This window comes from Geotrypetes seraphini, chromosome 4 (genome assembly GCF_902459505.1).
Source record: "Geotrypetes seraphini chromosome 4, aGeoSer1.1, whole genome shotgun sequence".
Taxonomy (NCBI): Eukaryota; Metazoa; Chordata; class Amphibia; order Gymnophiona; family Dermophiidae; genus Geotrypetes; species Geotrypetes seraphini.
This window is the reverse complement of record NC_047087.1, coordinates 171017874-171032071: the sequence shown is the minus strand read 5'-3', so window position 1 is coordinate 171032071 and position 14198 is coordinate 171017874. Positions and strand designations below refer to the sequence as shown.

The following is a 14198-nucleotide window of genomic DNA, read 5'->3' as shown; positions in this document are numbered from 1 at the left end:
TCAGTTCTTGACCCAGTCCATTACTCTGGCGCCAATACTGAGGACACTCAATTTATTTATCAGACGCCTGTGTGGAATACTGTCAAAGGCTTTGCTAAAATTTAAATACACCATATCTAGAACACTCCCTCTATCCATTTCATAATTTAATGAAAGAAGACAGTTATATAATCATGAAAAATGATTTTGCCGTTTGCAACAATTTTAACTTGAAGCTAGCAACCTGCTTACTGCATAACCAAATAAAGGGCACTCCAGATCTTAACTAAGTTTCACATTTCTTATGTTTGTCAGAGGTAGTTGAAGGTATACTATTTAAACTTTATTGCTAATTCACTTACCTACCATTACTACTACTATTACTATTATTTCTAAAACACTACTAGACGTACGCAGTGCTGTACAGAGTCACAAGAAAGACAGTCCCTGCTTGAAAGAGCTTACAATCTAAACAGACAAGACAGACAAACAGGATGGCATACTCACTGAGTTGGTGGACAATGGTGAGTAGGATTATGGAGTGAAGACTATAACAAAAAGGTGTGTTTTCAGTCTGCTTTTAAACAAGGTAAGGGAAGGGGCTTGGCGGAGAAACTCAGGTAACTTATTCCAGGCATAGGGGGCAGCTAGATGAAAGGAATGAAGTTTGGAACTGACAATGGAAGAGAAGGGTACAGCTAAGAGCATCTTATCTCAGGAATGGAGTTCTCTGGGAGGTGTATAAGGAGAGGGATGAGATATTGAGGGGCAGCAGAATGAACACACGTGTAGGTCAGCAATAGGAGCTTGAACTTTATGCAAAAGTAGATAGGGAGCCAGTGAAATGAGTTAAGGAGAGGGGCGACATGAGTGTAGCAAGGTTGGTAGAATATGAGTCGTGCAGCAGAGTTTTGCAAAGATTGCAGGGGGAGAGGTGGCACTGCAAACCAGTTAGAAGTAGATTGCAGCAATCTAAGTGTGAGATTACGAGAGTGTGGACAAGGGTCTGGGTATTGTGCTCAGAGAGGAAGGAACAAATTTTGGTGATGTTGTAGAGATAGAAGCAACAGACCTTAGAAGTCTGCTGGATGTGCGTAGAAAATGAGAGGTCGGAATTGAAGACAACTCCAAGGTTGCGAGCAGAGGAGACTGGAACGATGACAGCATTATTTACCAAAATGGAAAATGGAGGAGAAAAGGGTTGAGAAAAGAGAAGCAGCGGGGTAGCAGCAGAAGAGGACCCACTAACACATACACTAAATACAGTTACTTTAATCTGTGATATTTTATAAAGACTTCTTTGAATATAATGTATATGCTTATATACCTCTTTAAGATTACCCCTCCAAGTAAGCTCATATTTGTGGATGATCCAGTGCAAGCATATTTGGGGCAGAATGTGGGCACAGTCATGAAGTATATTTTAGTTATTTTGGCTGCTTTTTTGCTGGTATTTTATAAAACTACATATGTACCTCCTTGGCCTTTTGACCTAGGTGACCTGTTAATTACCCTCTTTGTGCAAGTATACTGAAAACAGGAAAGAGTGTATGGGAGGCTATGTGAGATGCAAGCAACATTCAAGGTTTTCCAGTTACTAAAGGCTTCATTTTACAGCAGGACATCTATGCGAGAAGTCCAAAAAGTTACCTATTTGAACTTATGAGCCTTTATAAAAATAGACTCATATTTCCTGCTCTGACAGTGCACAGCTGCATAGACACAAATTTATACTTGTGAATGTGTATTGTAAAAAATATGACTAAAGATCACAAAATGAGCCTCCTCTCTATGGCCAGCAATAAAAATAATTAAATTACATAACAAACACTGATCAGCTGAACTGAATATTGACCTGTGTTCTTTCAGAGATTGTGTCATACCGTTATGAGAAGCAGCATTTGCTAGTGCGAGGCTTACATCGGCAGATGACACAATTGCATCTTCAGGGACATGCATAGCCCCCACCAGATCATGGATATTGATCAGAGAATGCAGCTCAGCCACTTGTTTTGGTGTGATGATTTCGCAAGGTATTCCCATTATTCTACAAGACAGAAAAAAAACTTAGTATGTAGAGTACTTCTAAATGTACTTGCACTTTGAGCATCTAGCAAAGCACTCTCAATCTGAGAATATCACACTGGAATGAATTCCTCTAATATCAAAAGGAATTCTGTTGCTCTAAAGGTGGTGAAGCGCCATAAAAAAGTAAAATCTGACATTTGATTTCTTTTACTTGCCATCATCCTCCCATGTCCTAATCCAAATGTAATCTGGCATAGCAGTTTAATATTGAACTGTCCTGAAAAGTTCTACATGGCCTTTAATAAATGACAGTGTTTCATAATGTACAGTTCTGGTCACCACATCTCAAAAAAGATGACTATGCAGATTGCATGGACCAGGTGGGTCTTTAACTGCCATCGTTTACTATGCTATTTATTACATTACTAGTATTTAAGCCCGTTACATTAACGGATGCTAGAGTAGATGTCTGTGTCTATTTTTTTTTCTTTTTCTCTCTCTCCTTGGATGCTGCCTGTCTGTCTGTCATTTTATCTGTCTGTGCCCTCAGTGCCTCCTGCCTATGTCCTTAGAAACCATTCCTATGTCCTTAGTGCCCCTAGTGCCTCCTTCCCATGTCCTTAGTACCCCTTCCTACATCCTTAGTGCCCACAGTACCTCCTTCCTGTGTCCATAATGCCCCCAGTGCCTTCTTCCCATGTCCTTAGTGCCCCCAGTGCCTCCGTACTGTGTCTTTAGTGCCCCCAGTGCCTCCGTACTGTGTCCTTAGTGCCCCCAGTGCCCCTTTCTATGTCCTTAGTGCCCCAGTGCCTCCTTCCTATGTCCCCATCACTATCTTCCAGACTTTGTCCCACCCCCACTCCCCCCGATGCCAGCCAGCCTGCCTGCCTCCCATCCCCCTGAACAGCATGTTTCCATTTAACCCGATGCCAGCCTGCCTGCCTACCTCCCATCCACCCTGAGAAGCATGTTTCCATTTAACCCCCCCCCATGCCAGCATGCCTGCCTGCCTCCCATGCCCCTGAGCAGCATGTTTCCATTTAAAGCCCCCCTCCCCCTGGCGTTGACCCTACCCAGCACACCCAAAACCCCCGTTGACCCTCCCAGCCGACCCTCTCAACGCTAGACAGCTGACAAACCTCCCAGCTCCAGCAGCATCCGAGGCACAGTAAACACGCTGCTTCGCATCCTTCTACTGCCCTAATTTCCTCTGCCGCGTCTCTGATGATGTCATCAGGGGCGCAGCAGAGGAAATCAGGCCAGTAGAAGGCCACGAAGCAGCGCTTGTTTACTGTGCCTCAGATGCTGCTGGAACCGGGAGGTTTGTGTTCCTCTCGCGGTGGGAGGTTTGGCTGGGAGGGTCAATGGGGGTTTCGGATGTGCCAGGTAGGGTTGGCGTTGGGGGGGGGGGAGGGAGTCGTGGTGTGTTACCTGCCGCGAGTCATTAGAATAGAACCCTAAGCGCGCATGCGTACTCTTACCTGTCACAGACATACAGATCAGGGATCAGGGAACACGCAGGTGGGAGTGAACATGCGCGTTTAGGGTTTAACTATCTTAGATAATATAAAAGAATTAGATAGGAGCAGAAAAGGGAGATATTTGACTATAGGGAGACAGAGAAGGCGAGATGCTGGACTATGGGGGACAAGAAAGGGGAGATGCTGGATAATGACGGGGGGGGGGGTGTTTAAGGATGAGGTGACACAATAACATAGTAAATGACAGCAGATAAAGACCTGAATGATCCATTCAGCCTGTCCTATACTTACACGCATTATAAAATCATGATTAAATTGTCATTTTTCTTTGTTATTTCTGGGCCATAGATCATAGAAGTCCGCATATGCTGAACTACAGGAGAAGGAGTAGGGCATTGAGTCACTCTGAAAGTGTGCACAACTAAAGAATGTCAGATACACTTAGGCCAGAACTACTGAACCTCTAGCCTTTCTTCATAGGGAAGCACGGAAATTCAAACCATTCTTCAGATATGTTAAAGGGAAACAGCCAGCTAGGGAGGAGGTAGGACCGCTGGATGACAGAGATAGAAAGGGAGTGGTGAAGGAGGAGAGAGAAGTGGCGGAAAGACTAAACATATTCTTTTCGTCAGTATTTACAAAAGAGGACACAACCAACATACCGTAACCTTAACAAATTTTCAAAGGAGACCAAGCAGAAAAATTAAACATCATTGGAAGTAAGCCTTGAAGACGTACACAGGCAGATAGAAAAATTAAAAACCGACAAATCGCCGGGCCCGGACGGAATCCACCCTAGGGTTCTGAAGGAACTAAAAGAGGAAATAGCGGAACTACTACAACAAGTTTGTAATCTATCCCTGAAAACAGGAATGATCCCAGAGGATTGGAAGACAGCCAATGTTATGCCCATCTTTAAAAAGGGATCAAGAGGAGACCCAGGGAACTACAGACCGGTAAGTCTGACCTCGGTCCTGGGGAAAATGGCGGAAGCACTGATAAAAGATAGCATTGAAGAGCATCTAGAAAGGAATAATCTTATTACAACAAGCAAACATGGCTTCTGCAAGGGAAGATCATGCCTAACGAACTTATTGCACTTCTTTGAAGGAATTAATAAACGGATGGACAAAGGGAACCCCATAGACATCGTATACTTAGATTTCCAAAAAGCCTTTGACAAGGTACCCCATGAATGCCTCCTTCGGAAACTGAAGAACCATGGGGTGGAAGGAGACATACACAGATGGATCAGAAATTGGTTGGTGGATAGGAAGCAGAAGGTAGGAGTGAAGGGCCACTACTAGGACTGGAGGAAGGTCACGCATGGTGTCCTGCAGGGGTTGGTGCTCAATATATTTATAAATGACCTAGAAACAGGGATGAAGTGTGATGTAATAAAATTCACAGATGACACCAAACTATATAGTGGGGCTGGGTCTAAAGAGGACTGCGAGGACTTACAAAGGGACCTGAACAGACTAGGGGAGTGGGCGACGAGATGGCAGATGAAGTTCAGAAATGTAAAGTCTTGCATGTAGGAAACAGAAACACAAGATACAGCTATACGATGGGAGGGCTGTTACTGAGTGAGAGTACCCAAGAAAGGGACTTGGGGGTAATGGTGGACCAGACAATGAAGCCGTCGGCACAGTGCGTAGCGGCCGCTAAGAAAGAGAATAGAATGCTAGGTATAATTAAGAAAGGTATTACAACCAGAACGAAAGAAGTTATCCTGCCGCTGTATCGGGCGATGGTGTGTCTGCATCTGGAGTACTGCATCCAATATTGGTCACTGTACCTTAAGAAGGATATGGCGATACTTGAGAGGGTTCAGAAGAGAGCGACACGATTGATAAAAGGTATGGAAAACCTTTCATACGCTGAAAGATTGGAGAAACTGGGGCTCTTTTCCCTGGAGAAATGGAGACTTAGAGGGGGGTATGATAGAGACTTACAAGATCATGAAGGGCATAGAAAAAATGGAGAGGGACAGATTCTTCCAACTTTCGAAAACTACAAGAACGAGAGGGCATTCGGAGAAATTGAAAGGGGGCAGATTCAGAACAAATGCTAGGAAGTTCTTCTTCACCCAACGGGTGGTGGACACCTGGAATATGCTTCCAGAGGGCGTGATAGGACAGAGTACGGTATTGGGGTTCAAGAAGGGATTGGACAATTTTCTGAAGGAAAAGGGGATCGAAGGGTATGGATAGAGGATTACTACACAGGTCCTGGACCTGTTGGGCCGCCATGTGAGCGGACTGCTGGTCTGACCCAGCGGAGGCACTGAAAAAAGAAAGGAAAAAAGAAAAGTCATTACATCTCATTTCTCATTTTGATTGCCCTTTACTGTATCTTTTCTAATTCTGCTGTACAGCAGTATAGCAACATAATAAATATAGCAAATCTTTTCTGTTTTAGGAGTTATATATTAATCTGATTGTAACTTGTCTCAAGTTAATTTGGTGAGGTGTATCATCTACTTCATAACATTTAAGTAGAGTCTAAGAAATTTGAGATCCTCAAGGACATTATGTAGTTGAACTAAGACTAATTGTTCAACCACTAATTCTACTGGAGAAAGTGCGGTTGTTACAAAAACCTAATAGATTTAAAGATATTATCTTGAGTACTAAGTAAAGCACTGCCCATTTCATTATTGAGGGCAGGCATCCCTCAGCTAATAATGCATTGATTATATTAAACAAAACATTAAGCATTTAGAACAGACATGGGCAACTCCGGTCCTCGAGGGCCAGAATCCAATTGGGTTTTCAGGTTTTCCCCAATGAATATGCATGAGATCTATTTGCATGCACTGCTTTCAATGCATATTCATTGGGGAAATCTTGAATACCCGATTGGATTCCGGCCTTCGAGGACCGGAGTTGCCCATGTCTGCTTTAGAATTTTAATATTGGTAAGACAAGGATCAAGTGGACGACAAAGGCTTGCAATAGTTGATTAACTTAATTAATTGTTTATCTACCAAGTGAAAATTATCCCAAATTAAGCGTCAGGTCAGTCTATGAAAGCTTATTTATCAATTCACTCAAAAGTTTAGTGATCAGTCTAATTTTAAATATGAAGAAATTAGTCAAAGCTTCACTATTGATTCTAGGTTCTGAGGTGTTATAGACTTTTGGTTGTAAAATTATCCTTTGCCATGCCAAAGCATTCTTGGTATCAATTTAACATGTCTGGATCTTTTGTGCAAAAATTGCTTTGTTAGTCTATTTTATGTTTTTATAGGGAAGCTGTTGATTTGGCTGATATACAGTTTTATCAAATGAAAGCTTAAATTTCATTCATTTATTTATTTTGCTCTTCTGTGAAGCCCTGCTGAATCCCAAGGGATGTACACTTTGTGTGTCAAGGAGATTCTTACCTTAGAGCCAATGGCACCTTTGTGTATCAGAAAAAGTTTCATACCACAAAATAGACAGCCCCTGCTGCAGAGCTTATACTCTCTTACATGTTTTATGTACAGCACTGTGTACATTTAATACAGAAGTAGGCAATTTCAGGCCTCAAGAACCCCAGGCAAGTCAGGTTTTCAGATTATCCACAATGAATATGCACGAGATAGATTTGCATACCAAGGACATCCTGAAAACCTGACTTGACTGGTGTTTCAAGGTCCAGAATTGACTATCCCTAATCTAGCAGTGTTACAGAAATAACAGCTGTAGCAGTAAAATCCAACCAGGTCAATGATGGTGGCAAAATTCAAATTCCCTAAATCATTATGGAAGCAAGATAGCAGATGCTTAGGCCTTTGACATTAGTTTGCCTAATTTCTTTTTGGAATCCCCTAGGCTTTATTGTTTTCCCTATTATCTATTTCTAACTGCTAGCTAGTCTGATGGATAGGTTATTCATTATCAGGGAACATGTGTTCGCCGAGAGGACTGATGGGGGAAGGCAAGTTGCCATTTCCAATGAAGGAAACTTTGCTTAGCCCTGAGTAGCATTTTTCTCTGGAAGATCCTTTGAGAAATGCAGAGGAAAACCAGCCAGGTGCAGTTTGGTGATGCCAGTAATGACTGAACTGCAACAGTCAGCTTGGCACTTCCTGTCTCCATTTAGGAAGCAGGAAATCGCTGGGGTACACAGAGATCAATACTGGAGATTACCCTGGGTGTAAGAAAGATGGAAGCAGTTGTAAGCTGCTGTGGAAGCCAGAACCCTATGCACGTTCTTAAGCATGACTCTTTGCGAAGCCACCATTAGGTTAGATGACTCTATGGCTGTTCAATCACAAGCTATTTCAATGCAAATTTCTCACAAGTACATTTAAAGGCCCTTTACAGTTATAGAATGCTGAGACTGGATCCATGTTTGGATGTACTTGGTTCTGGAGGTATTTCACAAAGCCTCTGCCAAGGATGAAATACATTTAATGACATGTAAGAGTGCATGTAGTTTTAACTAACTAGGGCAGTTTTACAAATTTTATGTGTTGAAACCATGAGCAGTTGAGACAGCATTTCCACATGGAGGTGGGATTTTGCTATTTCCATATGTAAGTGGTGCCACTTCCACATGTAGCCTATCCATTTTACAAACCTAGACATAAAAATGTCATCAATTAAATACTGAGGCCACAATTTTTATTGTATTTTTTTATTTTAGAGATTGAAACAAAGGCAGATAAGGAAAATTACTAATTTAATCCCTTGTGTAAAACCCTAGTCAAAAAAAGCATTTTAAAAAATCCATGCATGACTGAAATGGTAAAAAAACAAATCCAACATTTTCTCCATAAATGTATATTCCCATTTTAAAATGGGAAATGTATATATAGATATTTTGCTCTCCCAAAGCCACACCAAAAACAAGTTCCTACTTTGTCCACTTGAAATCTGTGTAGGTGTAGATCTCCATCTGTAAATAGCAGCTTTATGAAATTGCCTACAAGTGGATGCAATATATACATATAAATGCCTCTATTTATATGTTCAGCTGTTCCTAAAATGACCTGCTTATTGTGGTAATCCCGAAAACCCTGACTGGCTACATGTTCTTCCAGGAGAGGGATGAAAAGCGCTAGGCTAATATTTAGAATCAGGATATAAAATTAGGGACTTTGAATGATGTGATTATAAATGGATCATTGCTTAGTTTTTCTCAATTGCAACATAAATTTGGTTTAAATAATTCACAAAGTTTTAAATGGTTGCAGTTGAAGCAGGCCATCCAGGAAGGGTTCCCTGAATGGACAGTTCTTAATTCTCAGTATAGTTTTGAATTCCTGTGCTTTCAGGCGGATTTCTTGGGTCACCAAGCCGCACAGTGGTATAAATTGATATATGGATATTTGAATTAAAAACAAAGAACTGGTCTTAGGGACATTTGGAGCATTGAGCTTGGGCATCAAATTTCTGCCTCTCAATGGCCATTTTTTTGGTCTTGGAGAATAAAAACTACAAGGGCAGCATCTATGAGACAGACTTGGGTTTTTTTGTTGCATAGAGCTTTATGGACCCCAGTTCGTTTACAGAAGTTAGATAGTTCAAGATCCAATAGATGCTGGCATTGTGATTTAGAAGTTGGAACATTAGATCATTTGATATTTTTTTGTCCCTGTATAAATGCCTTTTGGAAGTTAATTTGGCCCCAAATTAATTCATTGTTAGAAAATCATGTTGCCCTTTCATATGATACTATATTATTTGGTACTTCAATGAGATTTAAAAGCCAAATTTCAGCGAATAATAATAAACTTTTATTAATATTAACATGGGTTGCCATTCAGCAGATTACAGGGAATTGGAAAGATTATACTAAATTGAATTATACTTTTTGGTGGAATTCAGTGTGTCATATTTATAAAATGGAAAGGGTATTTGCTCTACAACAAGGCAATTATAATAAGTTTAAAAAGATTTGGGGGCCATTGACAATTTATTCTGATGATCAGACATCTTAAACACCTAAATATTGGACAAGATAAGGGGGGGTGGGATTATGAAGGATAATAATTGATAATTGTTATTTATTGGTATATGGGTGGGAGGGGTGGGCTTCTTATATAATTATCTATTTAGAATATTACAAATAAGAATGTCAAGTGATTAATTAAGATATTTATGAATGATTGTTGTACACTTGTTGTAATTTTTGAAAATGAATAAAGATTTTAAAAAAAAAAAAAATTAGGGAAAATGTTTCTGAGCAGTTGTGAATGAAAGCTCAGGCACCATAGCTCAATAGAGGTCAGTTCTGATTGAGCTAGAAGCACAAAAAGGCAGGCGGAAACTGCTAAGTCACAAGGAAAATAAAATCCACACATACTTCAGCCTGGAGACGATGCGCTTGAGGGAAATAAGCCGGTCTTGTGTCTGAGCCAGGAAAATGGAGCCAGTCTGAGTGTAACCTGTAACAAAAAAACCACCATTAATGCTATTCAAAATTACCTAAGGCAGAACTCATTTGTTTTATTTATTTAATTTTCTATACCATTCTCCCAGGGGAGCTCAGAGGTTTACATGAATTTATCACATCACATGGCATTTCATACTAACTTGCAGATCAAACACAATATTTGAAACAAAGTACATGGAATAGTGCAAAATTTACCAGCAATGTGCTCTAGGGCCAATCTGATGGCTTAGTGACAGTATTGCACAAAGTCCTTGTTCCATCCCCAAGTTAGGAATTCTACTTCCTGAGTTGGTTAAGGCTGGGGATATTAAGTCCACTATTACAGCTCTTAAGACAGCCTTCAAAAACTGAAATTGATCCTCAGCAATATTACTTCCAAAATTGTAAAAATGAAGGGTGGAACAGTGCCATAAACAGATAGCAAACACTGACAACTGATCAAGCTGTAGCCTAGGTGCAACCAATTGCTGAACCACCAACAAAACATCCACAATGAGAAGACTTGGAAGCAGATTTAGACTAATTCAAGAACCAGGAAACTTCTTCTGTGGTTGAAGTGGATACATATATATATAAAACTCTGACAAGAAATTCTGCTCATCTTTGACTACCTACAGGCCAAAGCTGACACATGCTGCCTGCTCTCTGCTTGAAATTCCTGTCACCTTAGAACTCCCTATATGGTAACTAAGCCCCTCCCAGAGCATCCCAGGATGTACTAGGCAAAGGGTGGACCTAGGAGAGGCAGGAGGAGAAGGCCTTCCTCCTGCCTCTAACTAAAGGTATGAAATAACTCGAATATAAACCAAGGTTAGAAATTTGGGAATGTGAGTGTTGTCATCCCCACCAGAACACCTGGCCTCAGTCACACATGCAGAAAACAAAAAATAAAAACAATTTTCAAATACAAACCCACAAACTAAAAGTACTATTGTACACAAATAAAACCCTAATATGCCGGACTCTATACATAGTACACCACAAGAGAAACAGAAAGACATGCATACCCCTGACATACCACATGCATACTCCAACCATACTGGCTTGAGAGTAGGCAAACAGCACTGAACCTGGTGTGATTTATTGGATGCTGTCTGTTGGAATGGTTGGGGGGGGGGTGTAGGGATCTGGATGTGTCATTTTTCAAAAAAAGGTTATTGCAGCCATGGTTAGTTCTCCAGGGTGACTTCATTGTGCTCTCTGTAAGGCCTTTCTCCTGAGAGGCTCTGTTTAGTTTAACAACGGATTGTTGATGCACTTGTTTTCCTGTGGGCGTAGTTTATGTTGATCACTTTCATCTGCTGATTCACTGTTGTATTTCTTGTTCCCCTTCCTGGATTGTTTGTACTGTTGTTGGATCCCCTTGCAAAATGATTCATATTTTTTCATTTCTGTATTGGCTGCTTTCTCAATAAAAATTATTAAAAAAAAGAAAGAAATTCATTTCTTCCCGAACAGTCCAAAATATAAAAACAACAGATGTAAATTTTCAAAGTTGACATATTTCAATCACTTAATTGAAAATTAAAAACCATTTTCCTAACTTTGATTTTTATTTTTCTGGTCATCTTGTTCCATCTGTGCTCTTAACTCTGTTTCCAAGGCCTCCTTATGCATTTGCAGGTTTTTTTTTCCTCTCCTTCACTTTTTGCACTACATCCTTCTTTGGTACTGATTTTCATATTCAGTTTTCTTCCATTTTTCTGCCTTCATCTCAAATCTATCTTTCCAACTCTTTCTTTTCCCTCCATCCACGTGCCCCCATCGCTTCCCCTTCCCTCCATCCATGTGCCCCATCTCTTCCCCTTCTTGCCATCCATGTGCCACTATCTCCTTCCTGTTGCCTGTGGCCTCCTCTACACCGTTCCTTTGCTATGGTCCATCCAAGCGGAAACAGAAAGTTGCTTCAGAGGGGGGTGGACTACGGCAAAAGAAAAGTACAGAGGAGACCACCGTCTTAGGTACTCCTATCCTTCACTATCCGTTCCTCCCTGCCCCAGACTGACATCGCACTTACAGTTCCGATGCTCTGGAAGCTGACACCGATGCTCTGAGCCAGGCTGGTGAAGGGCCTTAAGTGCCTGTTCATGCTCAAGGCTTGCTGGACTCCCTTTAAGAATCCCAGAAAGGGCGGCACAGAGCAAGAGTCGACTTCTGAAGCATCGGGACTAAATGCAAAGTCGGTCTGGGGCAGGGGGAGCGGGCAGTGGAGGATAGGAGTGCCGGTCATTGGGGTGGGCGGGTGGGGGAGATAGCAATGATCATCAGTAGGGATAACAGTGCAGGTCATCGGGAGGGGGGAGAGATAGTTTTTCAAGTTTCCAAGTATTAAAATTTGATATAATTGCCTATCAATAAATTTCTAGGCGAAGTTCAAGTATATAAAATACAGGTTAAAACAGTACGAGAATATAAAATACAAAACAACAAGTACATAAGACATAAATTTCCAATGTGGGAAAACAAACGGGAACATGGAGAGAAGAATGGGAAGAAATACAATAGTTATAGGATAGAAAAACATATAAAAGATTAACACAGCTAGGAGCAGGGATAAAAAAGAAAAAATGATCTCATAAAGGTTAGCAGTGCCGATCATGGGAAAGGGGTGGAGGATAGCAGTGCCAGGCATCTGGCATTGTTGGTCATCGGGTGGGGAGGGGAGGAAAAAAGAGCACCATCATCCAAAGAGGCTTGAATATAAACCGAGAACCCCATTTTTGGGCCATTTTTACGGCCCCAAAATCTCAGTTTATATTCAAGTATATATGGTATATATATATATATATATATATATATTATACACAGCTAAGCTTTCAAACAGGCAGAGCTTTCCCCAGACTAAGATCTCTTTATAAAATATATTTCTCTATTTCAGAGTAATATATTTTATTTGTGAAGAATTAGTCTTATAATCAATTGTAATAAAAACACTAACCTCACTTTTTAAGAAACAGTATTAGGGTTTTTATCACTGGCCATTGCAGTGAAAGCTCCAATGCTCATAGAATTCCTATGAGCGCCAGAACTTTTACTGCTGGGGCCGGTGATAAACACTAGTTAATGTGGCTTTATAAATGGAGGGGGTGGGGAGGGTAAAATTGAAAATAGGTCGCAAATAAACAAAACAAACAAAATGATCAAAAATCATATTTCAAAGATAAGCATGAAGTGACAAAAAGATTTATCCCAAATAGCAGCATTTAAAAAATAAGGTGCCGGATTAGAAGAGTCCACACAAACAGGGATGTACATACAAGAATGCCGCCCAATACCTTCATTATAAAAATACACTTGATGTAAGATTAAAAAATGAATAAAGAATTGGGGAAAAAAAAAATACATCAAGCTGAAGTTCTCTGTTAAGACCCTTAGGGCACACAGTATCAAAATCAAAAATGAACTTCTCTTCTACCCTAGTAAATAAACTATCAACATCCCCTCCTCCCAGTGGAATTACTCGTTTCCTTAATACAAAAAGTTTGTATTCTTCAAATGTATGGTTTCTTTGAATAGAATGCTCCACGCAAAGGTTCTCTAAATACTTTCTGCTAAATAGCACTACAGTGTTCAACAAATATGTTCTTCAATACATGCTCTGTTTTTCCAATGTATATGAGCCCACAAGGGCCGCAGCTAGCATAAATACGTTTTTTTAGCCTTACAGTTGGTAAAATGTCTTAGTGTAAATTGTTTACTTATCAACAGATGTGACAGATTTAGTTGTGGAATTAATAACAGAACAAACAGTCTATGCAAGGATAGTAGCCTTTAATTATTGGTTCTTTCATTTAAAAAAGTCTTGGAACCACTGAAGGGACTAAGAGATCTTTTAAATTCTTACTCCTTTTAAATGCTATTTTTAGCTGCTTGTTTGAAAAGGCTTCAGTATTACTCTTAATATGCTAGTGCTTTCCTAAAATGTACACAATATCTTTAGCTATGTAATTAAATTCAAGAGCACAATTTTATCTACCCTACAGCCAATTTTTAAGGATCAAGCATTTTAAGTTTGGAACAAATAATGTTTGCAAGAGATGGAATGAGTAGCATTGGCAGCATTTATTCAAGTTTTTAAAGCAGTTTTCTCCGTATTTGATATCCTCTTAGTGGCAATTTTACGTGGAATGACCCCCCACCCACACACCTTTTATTTTATATTTTCATTATTTTGTGTTTAAAATATTTCTTATTAACTTTTCAACCAACTGAAATATCATACAAAGCAAAGTCTACATCTCTCAACCACAATAATAATTGTTCCCCCCCCTACCCACCCATCCATACCTCTAAAACAGAATTACCAATCACGCAAAACAT

At 40.2% G+C, this 14198-nt stretch overlaps 1 protein-coding gene across 1 annotated transcript in view; it reads right to left on the bottom strand.

Moving 5' to 3' along the window:
- The window catches only part of PDPR (pyruvate dehydrogenase phosphatase regulatory subunit), a 200297-nt gene that overhangs the window by 117125 nt on the left and 68974 nt on the right, over positions 1 to 14198 (bottom strand). The window contains exons 4-5 of the mRNA XM_033941677.1: positions 9789 to 9870; positions 1863 to 2026 (exon numbers count right to left, since the gene is read on the bottom strand). Of these exons, the coding sequence (XP_033797568.1) occupies positions 1863 to 2026; positions 9789 to 9870 (246 nt within the window). The remainder of the gene's footprint in view (positions 1 to 1862; positions 2027 to 9788; positions 9871 to 14198) is intronic.